General features: G+C 42.7%; 1 protein-coding gene across 18 annotated transcripts in view; it reads left to right on the top strand.

Moving 5' to 3' along the window:
• Arntl (aryl hydrocarbon receptor nuclear translocator like) overlaps positions 1 to 20,516 on the top strand; it is a 99,828-nt gene that overhangs the window by 78,615 nt on the left and 697 nt on the right. For 10 of the 18 annotated variants that reach the window (XM_048788375.1, XM_048788373.1, XM_048788374.1 and 7 more), the window contains 10 exons: positions 425 to 517; positions 1,468 to 1,585; positions 4,049 to 4,198; positions 7,058 to 7,304; positions 8,350 to 8,456; positions 9,818 to 9,968; positions 10,801 to 10,889; positions 12,744 to 12,852; positions 15,732 to 15,825; positions 19,743 to 19,845. In XM_048788375.1, coding sequence (XP_048644332.1) covers positions 425 to 517; positions 1,468 to 1,585; positions 4,049 to 4,198; positions 7,058 to 7,304; positions 8,350 to 8,456; positions 9,818 to 9,968; positions 10,801 to 10,889; positions 12,744 to 12,852; positions 15,732 to 15,825; positions 19,743 to 19,845 — 1,261 coding nt within the window. Of the gene's footprint in view, positions 1 to 424; positions 518 to 1,467; positions 1,586 to 4,048; positions 4,199 to 7,057; positions 7,305 to 8,349; positions 8,457 to 9,817; positions 9,969 to 10,705; positions 10,890 to 12,743; positions 12,853 to 15,731; positions 15,826 to 19,742; positions 19,846 to 20,516 lie in introns of those variants that run through there. The other 8 variants (XM_048788376.1, XM_048788379.1, XM_048788381.1 and 5 more) reach the window with 3 other exon arrangements.

Here is a 20,516-nt window from a genome sequence, read left to right on the forward strand (position 1 = left end):
GAGGGTAGATGGTGGCTGAGCCACTGGAGAGGGGATTCTGATCTCAGAGAGTCCTTGCAATCTCAGGTTCTATAGTTCTCCATAGAGTTGTTATAATTGGAGCAGTGGAACATAATTTATCTGAACATAATTTATCGTTCAATAAAGAGGAAATTCTTAAGCCGTGTTCTGTTTTGAAACATAATTTTAATTGAATTTTTCCTTAAAATCATGAGATGACAATATGTCCGACTTGCAGAGAATCATATTATCCTCATAAAGTCTTTATTTTTAAGCATCCTGTTCTTAGGATACCAGTGACACAATCAGTGAGGGTTCCTGTGTTTTGGACAGTTAGAAAACAAATCCTTGATTTGCGATCAAAGTGAGTACAAAATGTGTATCCCAAAGTATGATAAATTGATTATCCATTTCTCCTGATTAGGCAGCAGATGGATTTTTGTTTGTCGTAGGATGTGACCGAGGGAAGATACTCTTTGTCTCAGAGTCTGTCTTCAAGATCCTCAACTATAGCCAGGTATTGTTCACACTTCTTCCAGAAATTTCTCAAATTCTTAACAGAGAAATGGATTTAAACTTATTTACCCCAGCAGAAGGGCTAACACTGATCTGATCAACAGCTTTATAGCTTTCTTATTGTAGCAAAATAAATATCCCACAACTGTATACTAGGGTGGGGAGCAAGGCTATCTGTCAAGAGAGAAAGGCAGGTAATTTGATACCTAAGAATAAGAAACTTGGAAATCCACCCCATGTGTGTTTGCGATGATGTGAAGCTCTGCCAAGCTTCAGCTTCCTCTAAAAATTAACTATAATAAACCATACTTTTTACGGTTGTTTGTATGATCAAATAAGAGTAACATATGGAAGCTTCTAGAACCAAGCTTTTCACCTGTTATGTCCTCAGAACTTCTGTTCATTCATCCATTCACTCATTCACACACTGGTATTTGTATGGAATCTCTATAGGCAGAATTGAATAAAAATGGCATTTAAATAAATTCAGATTTATGTAAATTCACTTTTTCCAAGATGTTTTGTTCTTTCTAGTCTTAGAGCACAGGTATGGAGGAAGTTTTATTATCTCTGTTAATACATAAGGTGACCTGACTTGCTTAAAAACAGAGACTTAATATCAGAGCTGGTATCAGAGCCCACAGCCTCCATTCTTCCTTCTGACATTTTACAGGGAACTTGAAAATAAGTAAAAAAGAATACATACAGCCAGAAGATTCTTGCCTCAGAGGAGCATGAATTGTTTATATAATTGAACCTTTTCCCTCATAGGTTATCAAAATCAGCCTCCTGATGCTGATATATTTTCATGCTCATATAGGAAATATTTGAGATTCCTCATGCTTAAAAATACAAAATAAAGACAGAAGATGTACAGACGCTGAGCACGTGCTGCTTCACTTATATTCCACCTGCAGTTGACTTGTTATTTTTAACATTTCATCCCCACAGAACGATCTGATTGGTCAGAGTTTGTTTGACTACCTGCACCCTAAAGATATCGCCAAAGTCAAGGAGCAGCTCTCCTCCTCTGACACAGCACCCCGGGAGCGGCTCATAGATGCAAAAAGTGAGTCGAGGGGAGTAGGTGTGGCCTCAGCAGCGGCTCCTGGGACCACCGAGCCCCCAGCAAGCAGGGAGATGTGTGTGGTGGCTTTCCCATACCCTTCCAACCTTGATGCCCCTTTCCTCAGTTACAGCTGCCATCTGCAGCTAAATGGAATTATCTATGTTCTTTTGATTTTGTTTTTTGGTGGTGTTTTTTAAAATTTTACATAAAGAAGAAAAAAGTTCAATGTCCAAATTCTTTGGAAGAGCTTTGTCTTGATTCTTTTAGTCTTCCCGCCCCCCCCCCCCCCCGCCCCACAGTCTAGAAGTTCCCAATTACATGCTCCTGAATTTAAAGTGCTCACAACACTTTCATTTGTTCTCCCAGAACAAATTGCCTCTGTATATCTGAATTGCACACATGCAGTCTCAGAAGATACAAGTAAGAAAACTCCCAGTGTAAATATGATGTTTCTTTGGCCCAAATGATTCCTCACTGGGTTGGCTCCTCCTCCTGGTTTTCTTTCCTCAGCAGGAGAACCATCACTCACATTGTCTCCTGTTTCCCACTCCTGTACCCTGTCCTGCGCCTCCTGTGCTAGGCCCCAGGAGCTCTTTCCTACTGATCCCACTACAGCTAAAGAACATGGACTCTGAAAGCTGGCTTACTGCTAGGTGCACATCCTGGCTCTGCTACTCACTAGCTTTGAGAAAGCTACTTAACTTCTCTGCCTGTTTCCTCATCTGCAAAATAGTACCTAATTCAATAATTGAGTTGTTGCAAGAAGTCAATATGTTGATATACTCCATAAAGAATGTGGGTCAATCCACAGCACACAGCAAGTATGATAACAGTACTGGATTCACCATGGTCCACTGAAGTCATGGTCTAACTAGGTTCCTGCTTCCAAGTTCTTCACATTAATCCCTGAGGGAAATACCACAGAGGAATTGCCTTTAAAACATTCTTTTCATTAAGGCACATTTTTTCCTGAAAGTAAAATGTAGTCCCTGGTACCCATTGCCCTTTATAGTCTGGCCTTGGCCTCTTTTTAGTGTGACCTAAGGAGAACAAGATGGTGTTTTGTCCTAGCCTTTGAGGCTTTTACCATATAGTCAGCATACAGCACCCTGTGTCATAGGTGCAGCCATAGAAATAGCACCAGGTGTCAAGAGCAGGATGAGTCATGCTCATGTGGGCGTGAGGACAGGCATCACTGAGTAGATGACAGCTGAGGTGGATCTGTAAAGATTTAGTATTTGCCAGGTGATGAAGGAGGAGAAGAGCAGAGAAAACCATGTGTGGACAGGTATAGAGGTGTAGAGTCTTGTGGCCTGCTCAGTGCCTCTGGATCAAATGTGGAGGAAGGGGACACAGTGGAGGACTTGAGCTGGGTGGGACAGATCAGGGAGGGAGCAATATGGGGATAAGAGAGGAGGGAAGAATTGCCCGGAGGAGTCTGGGCAGCAGCCACTCCTCCCTCTGATTGCTCCTATGCTGGCTATGGGATGCTCTTCCTGCCTATGAGATTTGCAGCCCCCACCTTCCATACTGCTCAGCCCTTTGCATTGTAAGGAGGCTGTACATCAGAGCACCCCAGGAACACCCAACATGGTCAGACCAATTGAATTTGTTTGTGGAAGAGCCCGGCCCAATAGAAGCAAAATGCAATTACAAACAGAAACTGCATGTGATTTTATATTTCCTGGTAGCTACATTTAAAAAAAGTAAAACTGAATGTAAAATTAATTTTAATAATGTATTTCATGTAACCCAACAAATCCAAAATGTCACTTTGACATGAAATAATTACAAAAAATTAATAAGTTCTTTTACTTTTTTTGGTATTTTTTTGTGTGTTTCACACTCATAGCACTTCTTTCCTCAGTTCTGAAAAGCCATAAGGACGTGCTCAACAGCCACATGCAGCTAGTGGCTACAGCACAGGACAGCACAGGTCTAGAATGGGATCCAAGAATCTATGTCAAAAGAGCATCTAAGGGATTGTGGCCTACAGCCAGGTCAAGAATTTTAGGGAACCCCAATTCTTCCTTTCCATGCTGATATCTAAACCTTGCCCACCCTTCAGGTCCCAGCTGGAGTTCTTCCTCTGGGAAACACAGGTTGTCCTTGCCATTTACTTGACATAATAATACGCTGTTGTCACTGTTCTCTTCTTGGTGCACTTCCATTTCCCCTTCTCATTTGTGAGCTGCTGTTAGAGAGGAATGCTATGCAGTATTTCTTTTTATCCTCCAGAGCATCTAAGCCATTTGTGCACTAGTGCTTTCTATATCATCTTTGAATATTTCCCAATTAATAACACAGGGATCTTTACTGCATTTTTTGGAGGTCTAAGCTGGAAGAAGTGTTCTTTTTGCCTTACAGGGAGACAGTAAAGAAACAGATTGTTCAAGGTCACGTTCCCCCTCCTGACAGGCAGCACCACTCTCAGTTCATCACATTTTGTGTGTTGATTTGCAGCTGGACTTCCAGTTAAAACAGATATAACCCCTGGGCCGTCTCGATTATGTTCTGGAGCACGACGTTCTTTCTTCTGTAGGATGAAGTGTAACAGGCCTTCAGTGAAGGTCGAAGACAAGGACTTCCCCTCCACCTGTTCAAAGAAAAAAGGTACAATTTGACAGTTCTTTAAGATCCTGGGAGGAGGTTTGCTTTCTGCAGTGGAGCCCTCTGCAGAGTGCTGGTTCAGTGGTTCTTCATAGCCAAGTCTGCAGCCAGGCCCTGCTGTCCCTCCACAGCATAAGGGATGTGGGGAGCAGGGGACAGAGCCACAAGGCCCCCACATGTTGCCACAGTGACAAAGATTTGTGGAGAGGCTTCCTCTGTTGAAATTCTGTTTATTATAATATGGTTGGGAAAGAATACCATAAGCCACAATTCTAACTGCCTTCTAAGCAATCCACGAACTTCACCAGTGACCTCTATGCTGCTAAATGCAGTGAACACTTTTATTTTTTATTTTTATTTTTTATTTTTTGCAATCACACAAGAGTCTTTATTGCAAGCTCGAGCCTGGACTCACAACTGTTTACTATGCAGCGGTCCCAGGGAGTGAGTCCTGGTCCTTTGTTCAGTGAGGATTTATAGGTTTTTTGGGGGGATACTCTATGCGTCACAACATCACACAGCAAATCATTTCACACCGCAGGAAAATCAAACAACAACTCTTAACATTGATTAGCACATTCACTGGGGGAACAAGTTGGGTAGGGGTGATTGGTAGTGAACACTTTTCATTGCTCTTCCTTGTTGCCAGGGGTTCTCTTCCCCAGCATTCCATGAAACTGCTTTCTTCTCAACCCCATCCTCTGCCACTCCAGCTCTCTTCCTGGTTCCTTTTCTTGGCTCCTCCCCTCTAACCTGGGGCTTCTTTCCTCAGTCTACACTGATCCACCAGTAATATCACCCACTCCCTTAGGTTTTTTTTTTTCGTTTTGTTTTGTTTTTTGGTTTTGGTCTGGCACTGAGGATTGAACCCAGGAGTGCTCTATCGCTGGGCTACACCCCCAGCCCTTTTTAATTTGAGACATGATTTCAATAAGTTGCCCAGGCTGGCCTTTAACTTATGATCCTCCTGCCTAGTTTCCCAAGTAGGTGGTATTACAGGCCTACACCACTGCACCCAGCCCCTCCCTTAGCTTTAAGTGCCATTTACATGCCAATATTTTCCAAGTTTACATTTCTAGCCCAGGCTTTTCTTTTGAACTCCAGATTTTTTAAAAAATGATTTTTAGTAGTGGATGGATATTTATTTATTTATTTATACGCAGTGCTGAGAATCAAACCCAGGGCTTCACGCATGCCCAGCGCTCTACCCCTGGGCTACAACCCCAGCCCTGAACTCCAGATTTATAAATTAATGGTGGAGTGAATGTATCTGCTTTGATATCTCAGGGGCTTTTCAAACATGATACATGCCAAAGTAGCCACTGGGCTCCCTCCTTTAATGTAAATGGCACCAGCCAGCTATTCATTCTAGAGGCTGGGAAGAAGCCGTACTCCTCCCACCACCCACTCCTCATTAGTTACAAGTCCTGCCACAATGGTCTCATGTGCAGAAGTTACCTGCAATGTTTAGCCATCTCCATGCACCACTATCACTCAGGTCAGGCTACCCTCAGCTGTCGCCAAGCATGATGCGGTAGGCTCTGTAGGTTTTCCGCACCTCCATAAAGCTACCAGGATGACCTATTTTAAATAAAATGTTTTTATCAGTTACCTGCTTAAAACCCTTTATTGTTTCCCTGGCTTTTGAAGAAAATTTCAAAATATTTAACATGAGCACACAACCCTGCCACTATTGCCTGCATTTAAGCCCTGCTGCCTGCCTTTGAAGCCTCAGCCCCTTTCTGGACAAGGCCTCTGCCCATGCTGTCACTTGGATTGAAGTTCCTTTCCCCTCACCCCCGACAGTCCCCTTCACCTTCTTACTCTGGCCTCAGTCCACCTTCTGCCTTCTCATGGCCTCCCACAGGCTTTCTTTCTAGTGCTTTCTTAGAGTTGCAGTTCTATAGCTACTTGTGTGATTATGTGTTTAAAAGTCTGCCTCCCCGACTCAACTGTCAGCTCCACTGGGTGTTTCTTGTGGGTTTTCCACTCTGTTCTAGTAGCCAGCACACATGCTTGCTGAACTCTCCTTGTCAGTTTGTTTGGCGTTGAAGTCCACGGGTGCTTCAACTGAATGACATCAGCAACAACCCAATCCAGAAAAGTGGGAGCCAGTCTTATTTTCTTTTATGCCTGATATTCATGCCAAATCCTACAGTTCTCAGAAATCTCTCCTGCTTCCCCAATGCTGCCATCATTCAGTTCTTGTCATCTCTTGCCACTGGCTTTGAACCAGCTGTCCATACTTCTGTTTTCCACTCTCTTCCCATTCATCCATCACCCTCTAAGTACCCAAGCCATAATTTGACTTTGCTATTTTCCCACTTGAACACCTTTGGAAGTTCACCATTCACTGTCTGAAAAATAAATAACACATTTATTTGTTAGCAAACAGTCCAAGACCCTTGTAATCTGCTCCCAACCTGCTTCTCAGCTCTACCCCCCAAGAACCTTCCTTTTCATTTCAGCCACCTGGAAATCTTGGCCATTTCTTATATAGGGTATGTCTCTGTGCCTTTGTACATTCTCTAAACTTCGCACATTCTGGTCCCTTAGCCACTGCTATTTCTTCAGTAGCCTCCTATATTGATTTTTCTGGGAGCTTTCCTCTCCTCACATAGATTGAGGTATTGCTTCCTCCATATATGGAAAGCCCTTGGTGATAACTGGCTCTACTAAACATATATGACACTGGGTGACTTTAGTCTATTGGCCTCATTCACCAGAGGCTCACTTCTGAAGGATGAGGCCTTTTTTTAAACTTTTGGATTCCTTAACTACATTCTACCTCACCCTCCACTGCTTGTGTGCCTCCATGACCCAGACCCAGAACTGATGCTAACCATGGATTTTGCTTTCCAGCAGATCGAAAAAGCTTCTGTACAATCCACAGCACAGGCTATTTGAAAAGCTGGCCACCCACAAAGATGGGGTTGGATGAAGACAATGAACCAGACAACGAGGGGTGTAACCTCAGCTGCCTTGTCGCAATTGGACGACTGCATTCTCATGTGGTTCCCCAACCAGTGAACGGGGAAATCAGGGTGAAATCCATGGAGTACGTTTCTCGGCATGCAATAGATGGGAAATTTGTCTTTGTAGACCAGAGGTAAGGGTCTGCATATCACCCTTGAGCAATGATGGCAGAGGATTATGAACCCTGAGTTGAAAAGCAAAGAAGACTGGGCTGTCAGCTAGCTTTCCCAAGAATAATACTAAAATTGAGATTCATTAAGATATTAAAAATAGAGATTTTCTGTGTCATTCTTTGATAAACAGTTAAGTGGGGAGATTTGACATCCAAAGCCAAAGAAAAATAGTAGACCTACTCTCTAAATCTGTGAAATACTCCAGGATCATTACTTTGATTGAAATGTAAATCCTGGAAACAATTATGTAGTCCTGAGCTCTCTAATACAGTAGTCATTAGACATGGTAGCCCCATATGGCTATTTAAATTTGAACCTAATCAATTAAAATGAAAAATTCAGTTCCTCAGGCTCACTAGTCACATAAGTACTTGATAGCCACATGTGGCTAATGGCACATAGAACGTATCTATCATCACAGAAAGTCCTATTGAACTACAGTGACCTAATCCAGCCTCCTTGTTTTATAAGTAAAGAACTGAGGTCCAGACTGAGAATCAGCCTGCTGCCAGACTCGGCTGAGAACCCGAAGTACTATAATTCCCTGCTCCTTGCTGCCTCCCTTAAGAATATTTGCAAGGTAATAATTTTTCTGACCACTAGAGATAGCCACAAATTGCTTGAAAAGGCTCTTATGGGCCCAGCTGCTAGAGCTTTTGGAGTTTGGATTCCTGATTTTTAAAAATAGGCAGTAAAAGTGAGAAGTTTGCACTTGTGTTTAGATTTCTACCACATTTTTACCTAATTAATATGGTCACCATCTAAAAATCTCTTAAAATTTCATTTCTTGTGATGCTAGTCCCCTTGAAAGGCTTCTTTGCTTGGTTCTGATTAAACCCAGAAGCAAGAAGACACACATCAGCCCTCGGAAACCCACCTGGCTTTTTTGGCTCCAGCTTCGACCTTGCTCCCACAGGCAGGGTTCATTCATTGAAAACTTGCTATTAGCTGTCTAAATGGCTTTTTATTCTTAAAAAAAAAAAAAAATCCCTTATTCTCTTTTAGGGCAACAGCTATTCTGGCATATTTACCACAAGAACTCCTAGGCACATCATGTTATGAATATTTTCATCAAGATGACATAGGACATCTTGCAGAATGTCATAGGCAAGGTAAGCTAGGCTATAAAAAGGCCATAAGTGTCCCACTACTTCAAGCTTAGTCTATATGATCTCCCAGAGAACTCTGCCCCCAATGATGTGGGAGTCAGCCTCCCAGCCCAGAGGGGCCCAGGACTCTTCAGGCCTAAGCATTTCTAAGGACAGGAGACTGATGTCCCAGGCACCATTTTTCCGCTCGCAGATTCCCTGTCCCTGAGGGCATGACACTTTCCTCTACATAGGCCATGGCAGTCTCTGGAAGGGTTTACACAGATCCAGAATAGATTTAGTATGCCCTGACGGATCTGGTTCCTTTCCATGCAGGCCTGCACAGTGACCTGTGTTTTCCTTCTTGTCTAATGGCGTGTCCATATGTGTGGCCTTCTGAGAAACCAACATTGACTCCTTCCTTTACTGTCTCCACCAGATCTGTCCATTCAGTTCAGACATGCATTTCCAAAGACTCTACTTTTTACCACCCCCACTGCTGTGACCCTGGTTCTTCAAGCACTTGTGCCCACCTAAGGACCTGTGATAGACTCCTAACACTCCTCTTCCTTCTCACCTCCAATCCATTTTCCATAGTTGTCCCCACTTATCCTCAGATAGTTTGAGAGTTTGAGCCCAATAATGTCACACATTGCTGCTTAAAACCCTCTTGCCTTCAGACTCAGGCTCAAAGGCCTTTGTTAGGCATTTGAAGTTAAGACTTCCCACCTTCTCAGCTCCACTCCCCATCCATGCCTGTGGGGGGCATGCCTCAGCTACATTCCGCCTCTTGAAGGCGCCCACCAGACCCGGACACTCCAGAGGCCCTGCTGTGTTTTTTCCTCCTTCCTCCTCTTGGCAAGCGGATTCATCCTTCAAGACTCTGATTTCAATTCCTCTGTATAGCCTTTGCTCACCTCCTCTCTTGAGGGCAGAAGTCACAGCCTCTGCTCTCTAGTGCCTATGTAGGAAAGGTACTCATGACGTATTTGTTACATAAAAGAAAGAGGTTTGACTAGGTTAGTGGCCTCTATCAAGTAAGGTTTTCCTAAAATTGAGCTAAGTGCTGTACTCCCTAGGGCTTTAAGATGAGAACGTATCTTTTGGATGCTGCGTTCTCACTTGTTGATGTTCATATTAGAGTTGATTCCAGTATTCCCCAGAGCCTTAATTTCAGTGATTTTGGGAAAAGAGTGATAGATGAGCAATTTGAAAGGCTCTGAGACCCTCAGAAACAACCTGTTCTCTGAAGTGTTGACCACTGGCTCTCTTGGCTTATTAAAGTGATGTGTCAAGCCCTAGTCCCTTTTTTAATTTGGTATTGGGTGTCCTGTTTAATATGCTGGGTTGAAGAAACTATTGTTTATGGCTTTTTGCATTTTCAGTTTTACAGACGAGAGACAAGATTACAACTAATTGCTATAAGTTTAAAATCAAAGATGGTTCTTTCATCACACTACGAAGTCGATGGTTCAGTTTCATGAACCCTTGGACCAAGGAAGTAGAATACATCGTCTCAACCAACACTGTTGTTTTGTAAGTGTTTTTCTATGTCAAAAGCTCCTTGCTTCCAAGGGAGGTGCCTTGAGATTCTTACCTGGGTAAAGGGGTACAGGCAGCAGCCAGTATCACATCCTTTAAATGCCACCTTGCTAATGTCTTGTGAAGCCTCAGGATGGGCGGATTGCAGAAAGGTTTGTTAACAAAGGACAAGCTTCAGTCCTCACACCATGCAGGGCCTGACTTGTGGAAATGTTCTAGGAAGCAGCAATCTCTCCTTCCAGATAAAGCAGTCAATCTTTGAATTCCACAGGTCCTGCATGCTGGGTGTCCATTATACTGCTATGAAGGAAGGGGCTGACCATGCCTGAAATGCTCACATAGGTACTAGCTTACACTGGGGTGTGACTCTGGATAGCAGAGTCCATGCCTCTCAGGCTGGAGGCCCGAGCACTGGCAGCTGGAGGGCCCTCTCAGAAGCTGCTCCATTTGCTAGCATGAGCAAGAAAAAGGAGGAGCTCTTTTTTGGCAAGGCCTGCTCCCCATACCTCCTTCCCTGAGTTATCCCCCCATGGTTAGAGGTGAGGAAGGGCTGGGGCTGGCAGGAGAGGTGGCACTGTTACAGTTGCCACTTGCTGGACTGCATCACACAGCTTAGGAAGGAGCAGGCAGGCAGTGAGGCCAAAGGCCGGGATGCTATCCATTATGTTATCAAACAGTGAGGAGACCTGTTCAGCTACTCAGACACACACTTCATTTTCTGGCCTGTCCAGGTCCAGAGTGGACACCGGACACCTTGGCCAAGGTGAAAGGTGCACGGTTCTGAGCAGGCCTGACTCACGTTTCCTTATTGCTGGGATGTTCACAGAGCCAACGTCCTGGAAGGCGGGGATCCAACCTTCCCGCAGCTCACAGCGTCTCCTCACAGCATGGACAGCATGCTGCCCTCTGGAGAAGGTAACTATGTACTGCCAGGGCATTGGGGTTTCCTGTGAGAAGCTGCTTGTGGCCATATATCTTCCCTACAAGTACTCAAGGTCCCCTGCTGTCACTTCTGTGGAACCAGGGAGGCCTTGAGGGGATGAGGTGCTGATTTCCCTCAGTACTAAGGACGTTGTCATCTCACTTTCTGTGTTGATCCTGGAATACTGGGAACTCATTGTTGCACTTCCTAAGGCTACCTGGACCCTGGAAACCTTTGAAACAGCAAACTCCTTGCTCTTCTTATGCTTTCCTCCTGTTTTGTTGCCCAGTGGCGGTGGTGTGAAGTGCTCTTTGGTAACTGTCACTGGTTCCTGTGGTTGGGAAGAAGGTGTCTATTGGTACTGGGGTGTTGTCATACCCAGTGGGTCCTCCCTCAGGGCTCAGCCTTGGCACCTGCTCTCCACGCTGGACTTGCCCTTCCTGGGACCATTCTGCTTGCATAGCTTCCTACCACCCCACTGACAACTCCCACCCACAGCTCTGGCCCCAGTTTTTTCCCTGAAATTCACTCTCTCTCTCCAACTGGCTCCCAGACAAATCTACTCAGAGTTGCTGAGGCAGCTGAATTCAGAATATCCTGAACTGATTCTCTGCACTCCCCGCAAAGGTTGTTTAAGCCAGAACCCTGAGTCTTGCCTCTTCCCCTTGGTATCCAAACAATGAAGTTCTGTCCTTTTTTTCACCTCATCTGCTGCCTGGTTTACTGCCAATAACTTCCTAACTCCAACTTCACTGTCCCCATACCTCATCCTCCACTCTACAGTCACATGCAGAGTAACAGCATTTTTGATCAACATCAGACCACATGTACAACAGTGGTCCCATAAGATCATAATGGAAGTGAAAAATTCTAATCACCTAGTGATGTCATGACCATTGTAAGGTCTAGAGCAACACATTACTCACAACCCTGTTTGGATACACAAATTCCACTGTGTTAGAATTGCCTACAGTATTCAGCAGGGACATGCTGTACAGGTGTGTGGCCTAGCAGGAACAGCCTGTATATGCCATGTAGCCTCAGCTTTTGGTAGACTAGTCTAGGTTTTGTGTAAGTCTGGACATTGACAAAACTGCCTCAAGATGCATTTCTCAGAATGTATCCCTGTTGTTAAGCAACACCTAACTCTAGTTCACCCTCTGTATGGTAGACTTATAATACTCCAAATATAACTTTTGTGCCTTTTTTGTGAAAGCCCACTGGTACTCCTATGGACACTGTCCACATTCATCAGTACAGCCTCGAGGCCTCTTGTGATCCGAGTATCTGCTGGACCAGTTTCACCTCACACCCTTGTTGTCATCCATGAGTCCTTGGAGTAGACTCCAAAATTCTGTCCTGCCTCAGGGTGCCTGCACATGCTGCTATGCCAGGAATAACTTCCCCTCCTCACTTCTCCTCCAAGCTAACTTACAGAAGATTCAGCTCAGAGCTAGCCTCTTCTGGAAAGCTCCACATGGCCTGGTTGGATTGGGTACCTCCCTCATGCTTACTTGCCAGTGAACACACTTTGCTCTAGTTCCATTAGACTGTGAACTCCTTGAGGGTGGGGATGCTGTCTTATCTCTGCAAACCTGGCACAAAGCATAGTGGTATTTGGTAAACATTGGGCACATGAAGAGAATAAGCTACTTCATATCAACCCTTAGTCCTCTGGTCCTGGATGGAAGTTGAAGCCTTCCTTGCTAAAGTACCTACTCCTGACAAAGCACCACCCTGATATTGAACTTTGAGTGCATCATGGGATGAACTGATTTTCATTTAATACATAGTGGTACTTCTTCCTCAGTTTTCCCCTTTCCCACTCTCAGATTCCTTTGTTGTAGGTGGCCCAAAGAGGACTCATCCTACTGTTCCAGGGATTCCAGGGGGAACCAGGGCTGGGGCAGGAAAAATAGGTCGCATGATTGCTGAGGAAATCATGGAAATCCACAGGCAAGTAAACACTGTCGGGTTGCTCCCCCAAACAAGTGGTTTTCAACCCAGGGAATCTCCCCCACAAGGAATATCTTATAATGTCTAAAGACATTTTTTGGTTGTCATAATTGGGTGGGAAGTTACTGCTAAATATCCTATAGTACACAGGCTATTTCCCCCAATGACTGACCCTCAATGAAAATGAATCCAGTCCAAAATATCAATAGTGCCAAGATTTAGAAATCTTGGTATTTCTTAGAAATAAAGAAGCTAAACCCAAACAGGACAAAACCCAAGGGGATTAAAAAAAATTGTACATGTTGATGGACCTTTATTCATTTATTTATATGTAGTGCTCAGAATCAAACGCAGTGCCTCACACATCCTAGGCAAGCGCTCTACCACTGAGCCACAACCCCAGCTCCCCAAAAGGGATTCTTGAGGAGGCTCCATTTCTAATACTTTGATATGACTCAAGGAACTTCCTAATAAGGATGACATACATTAATAAGACAGAAGCAGAGCTGCGCACTGGCAGAGTGAGCTGGGCTGCAATAAAACATCCATTTCTTCAAGCTACCTGGGGGGTAAGCCAGAACCTTGACTCTTAACAGCTCCCCATGACATCCAGACACAAATCTGCTTGGTCAAACAGATCAGCTAGTGATCAAGTGATCTAGTGATCAAGAAGTCTCTTAGTGGAGACTTCCTGTCTATAAGAATGAAGAGCTTGGAAGCAGACCACTAGGGGTTGTGTCCTGGGTCTGCCTCTCTACCTGGCTGAGCTTAGGGGAGTCACTTAACCACCTGGCATCTGTTGACTTAAACCATAAAAGGAAGGCACAGTCTGTCTCCCGCGAATTGCTTTAGTATTGTGAAGGAACTCAGCAGTCTCTGGGACACAGCCTGACATATAGTAAGTACACTACAACTGTGAATTAAATCTGTCTTTAAAGGCAGATAAACAGTTCCTGTTAAGTCCATCTGATCTGGGGAGTCAAGAGGGTGGTAACCAGATAGTTAGGAATGTAAGCTTAATGGAACATCATCATAGGAAAAAGGGGGAAAAGATTAATATTTTCTGTTGCCACTGGATTCTCTTAGACTGGTCTGGTTTTCCTGTTGACCATAGAGGGGCTCTATCCTTGTGGGTAGCTCAGTTCTATTCCAGCCTCACAGAATTGGTGGATTTGGTTTCTTGCTTCAGGAAGGAATGAACGGGTAGTATGCATTATAATCGGGTTCAGACCAGTTACTACACATTCTATGCTTTGTGTGAGACTATTTAAAAATAGTATCAGAATCCTTAACCTCAAGGACCTTTGAGGTTAATCTTTGAGAAGTCTATTTTCTTTATAACAGGAAAAGCAGAGAATGCAAGGGCTGAAGCAATCAAGGGAGGAAAGGTCTGAACAAGGTCTTAGTCTGGTTTTGCCATGAGGGTGGGTATTCCCTCTAGAAAACCATGCACACTCCTGAGTGGGTGTATGAGTAGCAGGTTCAGGGTCAAGGACCAGGCAACCTAACTGGGCAGCCGTTGTGTAGGAGGAGCCACAGATTATGAAGAGAGACTGTTAAGAACCCTAAGAAATAATGCCAAGAAGTTTTGTGGGGAAAAAAAACAATGGGAGACCCCACTCACCATTGGATGCTGATCAGGTGTCCAAAGTGTTGTGGAAGTACCCCTAGAATAGGGAGAGATGAAGGTGGGTATGTCTGTGAACCTAAGGATGAGGCCTCCCCTACAAAGATGATGCAGTCAATAAAGAAATCAACACTCTAACGACTTGAAGCTGAAGGTGAAATAAGAAATAGTGAAAAGGCAATTCTAAGATGGGGAACCTGGGAAAATAGTGGTTTCATAGTCATAAGCAGGCAAAGTTGTGAGACACCCAGCAATTTTTCAGTAAGTAATTAGTAGCCTTCTGTGTGTGCTGAGAGAACATATGCAGTTGTATCCTGCCTTCTAATCCAGGAGAGAAAGAAAACTTGTCACTCACAAATCTAGAGAAGTAGGCAGTGCAGGCCAAGAGCCACAAGACTTCTGGCAGTAGAGAGTGGTCCTTATGTGACCCAAAAGCTGCATCTATCCAAGGATGAATTGAGAGCCTGGTGGTGGTAACACAGCTGCCACAACATTTCCTACTCTCCAGCTCTAGGGTCAAGCCCTGGCTCCCTTTCGTGAGGTCCTTCAGCCTGACAAGTTTATGTAGATTTATAGTTGTAAGTCTTTCCTTCTATAATAAACCTGCTCTGATGAGATATTCCGAGAAAGGCCCTTATCTACTTTCCCTAACCTGCTGCTTTAGGGGCTGCTGTTACTATTTCTACTACTGGGTTACTTTCTAGGTATGGCTGAGCAATCCTGGTACCTTCCATTTCCTAAGCACATGCACTAGCTAAACAATATTTATAGGAAAGAGAGTAAATCATTTGTTATGGATTCCCATTCATAATATCAAAGTGGGAAGTTAAACTTCTAAGATCTTCAACCCATCTGGATTCTGTGAGGAAATAAAACGGGCCACTTACTAGAAACTCACCAACCTGAATCCAAGGGCTTTGTCACTGAGATCCTTGATTTTGGAGTCTCCCTTCTGAATCAGGTGCCTGCAGAACAAATCCAGTTCATCACCTGTTTTTGTAAATAAAGTTTTATTGGAATATAGCTGTGCTCATTTATATATTGTCTGAGGCTTTCAAGTCACAATGGCAGAGTAGAGTAGCATGACAGACCATGTGGCCCACAGATCCTAAAAGTTACTCTTTGGCTCTTACAGAAAAAGTTTGCCAATCTCTAGTCTATATCCTCATCTTCCTTCTCACCCTTACCCACTGAAAAAACACTCCTCCTCTGGAAAGAGAAAAGGAAATGTAACTCAACTCTTCTCTGACAGGATAAGAGGGTCATCGCCTTCCAGCTGTGGCTCCAGCCCATTGAACATTACAAGTACGCCTCCCCCTGATGCCTCCTCTCCAGGAGGCAAGAAGGTAAGGTTGGGCTACAGGGCCTCCTGTGCAAGTTCTGAAATGTTGGGGTGAAAGTGTAGAATCGCAGTTGATTATTGAAGCAAGTTTAACTGTTCCCCCCACCCCCAGGAAGTGCATGCATCTGTGTAGCTGGCTTCAAAGCAGGCTGGTGGAGCTAGGGAGGCTTGCTGGTATCCTCCAAGGCTTTACTCTATGTGAATACGGGAATGCAGAAAGAACATTCTAAGGAAAGAGGGGTTTTCAGTCCATTTTGCTGAGGGGACAATTCAAAAGTTTCCATGAGGAAAGAAGGATCAGTAAGTAGCTCAGATAGGAAAGTATCTCATTGTCTTCCAGGAGTTTTCAAAAGAGAAAACAGCACTAGCATCTAGGGCAGTGACTGGAAACAGCAGCAGCAACACTTTGGAAATCAAGCCAGGGTTTATAGCTGCTGCATACTTGGGGATCTGCCACCTAGGTTTCCTGTGATGTGACAGCATTGGGCATAGATAGTTTATCAGTCACCAATGCTCATAAAAAGCTGGCTTTGAAGTCAGCACTATGAAGAGGTTTGGAAACCACTCATCTGTTTTCATTGTTGCCAGAGAATTTACAAACCAGGGCCATATTGTTAAGTCATAAATCTATTCATAGTGCCCTATGTCCATATAGGTTATCCTGGAGGCCAGCATCTTTGGACATAAAGTCTTATTTCCCCATTTCACTACTAAATCACGAGTTTACTTAGGTAGAACCTATATGTAAATTAAATATGAAAAGCAAGGCAGGGGTTTTTACAACTGGGCTCCTCAGAGGCTCAGGATACTACCAAGTGGGATCAGTGTGGAGGTAGATGGTAAGGAGAAAGAGCAAGGGCAGGACTCCTGCATCTACCAGGACAGCTTTACTTCTATTTTAATGTGAACCTTATGCAAGAATATACATTTGAAAAGGAATTTCACTCTCATCCTAGGGTTGAAAGTCAATAAATGAGTAAAAGCATCGTTAAAGTATACCAGGGTTTGAAGCCTGGATTTGCCACATGCTAGTTGCAACCTTATACAACTTTTTAGCTTTAATTTTCTTTGTAACGGACTATTATTGATTAGAATATTTAGCATTTTTGTACATGAAGTTCTATTATGAGAAAATATATGCAAAAGTGCCTGGTCCTTGGGAATGACTCAGAAAATATCATCAATAAATGAAGTCCCACCTATTGTTTGCCAGTTGAACTCTTAGAACTATTCTCCTATTGTTCCCCTAGTCCTTCTCCGTATCTCCTTAGAGTGGTCTCATGGTCCCTGCTTCTCAATTCAGCTTCTCAGCCCTTGACTCTTAGAATGACCAAGGATTCTACTACTTGTATTTGAAAGCTTATCATTCTAGTATATGCTTAAATATTACTCAGAGAACTTTTCACTCTCTCATCCTATCCTCACAACTTTACAGATGACAAAACTCAGGATCTATGGCATTTATTTAATAAGTAGGGCCGCAAACTACAATTCAGGTTTTGTCACTTTTGGTTCTTTTCACAAACTACCAGTAATCCAAAGCTGTATTTTGTACCATAAAGCCCAAAGCACTCTTCAGGCATTTATAAAAATTTCCCCTTGTCTTTGGGCTTATAAAAATGGGTCTGGGAGAAGAAATTTTGAATGTTTTCTCTTGAGATGAGTCCTCAGCAGTAGGACCTGGAAGAAAAGCAGCTTAAACAAGATGAAGTAAAAAATGACAGCAGCATTAAATGGTGCAGCAGATCCAGAAAAGTAAAAGTGGCCCTTCCTAGCCACTTTCAAGGGACTGTAGGGCCAAAGTGATTTCCATAATAATGCTAAAACATTACCCTTTTTTCCTGCATTGTATTCATATGTACACTATAGTGCCAAAGTGATGCTGAGTGAAGCTGCTGGTGCTTTTGCAAAGAGCAGAGCAGTGGCTCCTAACTACAGTAGAAGTCCTTGTATTCTTCACCATCAAACACTTCTAATAATAATTTAAAGCCAGTTTCATTTAAGAAAGTCCTTTAATAAGGCAGTACTCAGAGAAATGGAAAACCATTACTTTAGAGCACTTGTGCTACATACTGAGTGTGACAGTTGTCTCAAGAAAAAGACTTGTGGAATTAAGTTGTGAACTAAACTAGCTGTTTGTTTCACAGGACACCAGTTCTACTCCAGCAGACTCTGGTTATGTGGACTTTAGTATTTAGCGCACATTTTTCAATTCAAGAAAAACAGCTAACAGTATTTATTGCTACTGATAAAATTCGAGCTTTCAAACAAAAACTGGAATGTTAGCATATATCTGCTACTTTGATACAACAACTTCATAATTTATGGGATGGTGTTAACAATGGTGATGTTTTCATTTTGTGTGATGAAATGTGTCAACATTAGGAAGATCTACATAACTGTAAACCAATATCCTATAAACGACCAATGCACGCTATTTCAAAATTATTCAAGATAAGTGCCCAGATGCATCAATGGACCTTAACATAACTGAGTACAAAAAACTGATAATGTTTCAGATTCCATAGTGCAACTATAATGTTTAAAAAACTTATACTTTATGCCAAGTGTTGCTGTAATTTCAAAGAACACCACAAGTACCTGAAATCCCTTTTTCAATTATCTGGTGAGAGGCTGGACTTCCTTCATATATTTCAATCAAATAACATTTACAAATAGACTGAATGGAGAAGCAGATATGAAAATCCAATTAAAATCTCAAGTCAGTCATTAGATTTGCAAAAATGAAAAATAATGACATTCTTTTTCACTGATTATTTTGGAAAAGTCATTTTTCATTAAATTGATATTAATTATTCATGTAATGGGTTTGCCATATTTAAAAATGTTAGTCTTAATTGCAAATATAGTAAATATTGGTAAATACAGCCGACAGAAGCAAAACTTCTTTGGAGTCCTCAATAAATTTTATGAGTATAAAGGTGCTGTGTGTGGTGGTGCACGGCTATAATCCCAGTCACTCTGGAGGAAGAGCTTAAAAATTTGAGGCCAGCCTGGGCAATGTAGGGAGACCCTGTCTCAAAATAAAATTTAAAAGGGGCTGGGGGGTAGCTCAGTGCTTGCTAGTATGTGCAAGGTCATGAGTTCATCCCTAGTAAGGGGGTGGGGGGGATAAAAAGAGCATGGTAAAGTGGTCCCTAGGCCAAAAGTTGAACTGTGGCAATAGCTGTAATACCCCCTTCTGGCAAGGCCTGAAGTCACTGCTTCTCCTGAAATCCAGCAGCTAACAAATTGTTCCCTCACTCCTGTCCAAATAATTCTCATGGAGAAAGAGCTGGGAGGGGAGAGGGATTTTGAGACAGAATTAGGAGTTCTACTATTGGGGAGCAGTATAGTGTTCCTCAGTGGCCTATCTTAAGAACATAAACCAGAAGTTACTGGAGTTGGCACTTATAGTATACTGGATGATCAAAGGATTACTTCTAGTATTTTGTTGTTCATTTGTGACTCTTTAGAGCTGTTTCTTCACAGCTTGTTAATAACCCCTATTATTTTTTCTTCAGTAACACTTGTTCCCCTTACAGGGGAACTATACTGCTGGGCTCACTGATGTTTAGGCCTTGGCCTTAAAGTAGTATTGTGGATAGCATGATCCTTGATAGTTGGGATTTTGTTCAGCTTAAGTCACCTGTGGGAGCTGAATCAAATGCAGATCAAAGAATACTGTGAGGTAGAGCTTTTTTCTCACTAGGACTATTCCTCATAGTTCCTTGTTTGAAATCAGTTTCCAGCAGGAAACTGAACCAATTGGAGCTCTGCCTTCATCTTTCCAACACGTTTCATTTTCTTAATGATATCAACACATGATACTTACTGAAATTTTAAGATTATTAAATAAATTTAAGATAAACTTGAGATTGGAAAATCTCACCCTGTCCCCCCCAACCCTTATGTTTGTAGATTTTAAACGGAGGGACTCCAGACATTCCTTCCAGTGGCCTACTGCCAGGGCAGGCTCAAGAGAACCCAGGTTATCCATATTCTGATAGTTCTTCTATTCTTGGTAAGTGGCATTATTATTCACTTCTATTGCAATGAGCTTGCAATACACCTGACATAATGTTTTAAGAACTGATTGTACAAGACAAGCTAGTTCTAGATAAATTTGACAGGAACAAAATAAATATTTAAAATTTGTTTAAAATAGTTCAAAGTGGACTTTAATGATTGTATTTTGGTGGGGATCTATATATGTCTGCAACAGCCTAGACATATTTTTTTTCTCATATGTGGGGCACAATCTTCAGAGGAAGAGGTTCAGAGGTAAAGCCTTAAAGAGTGATCAATAAGAACCAGGGTGATAAGTCATTAAGTGATAACAATTATTTCTCCCATTGCATCCTCTTCTTGATCTCTTTTTTTCTACGTTCTCCTTTCCTATTTGCTATTCAGTCTGTAACTTTCCCTTCTCCCCTTAAATAGTTATCAGAATATTAAAATGAGGTGAACGCAAACATCATTTATGTAATTTTAAGCACTTTGCTCTCATTTCTAAAAAAGTTGGTCCTTTCCTCTGATAAACAGCAAAGTTGAATAAATGTATGAATGTATATATGCTTATGGCAATAGAGCCCCAAAGCAGCCTCTCTCACCTTACTTTTAAATATAATTTTCTAATTAAATGTTGCTTAGAAATTGCTTACTAAGTCTAAAAACACTTTGGAATTTATAAAG

The sequence above is a fragment of the Marmota marmota genome, unplaced genomic scaffold (assembly GCF_001458135.2).
Source record: "Marmota marmota marmota unplaced genomic scaffold, marMar, whole genome shotgun sequence".
Lineage (NCBI taxonomy): Eukaryota > Metazoa > Chordata > Mammalia > Rodentia > Sciuridae > Marmota > Marmota marmota.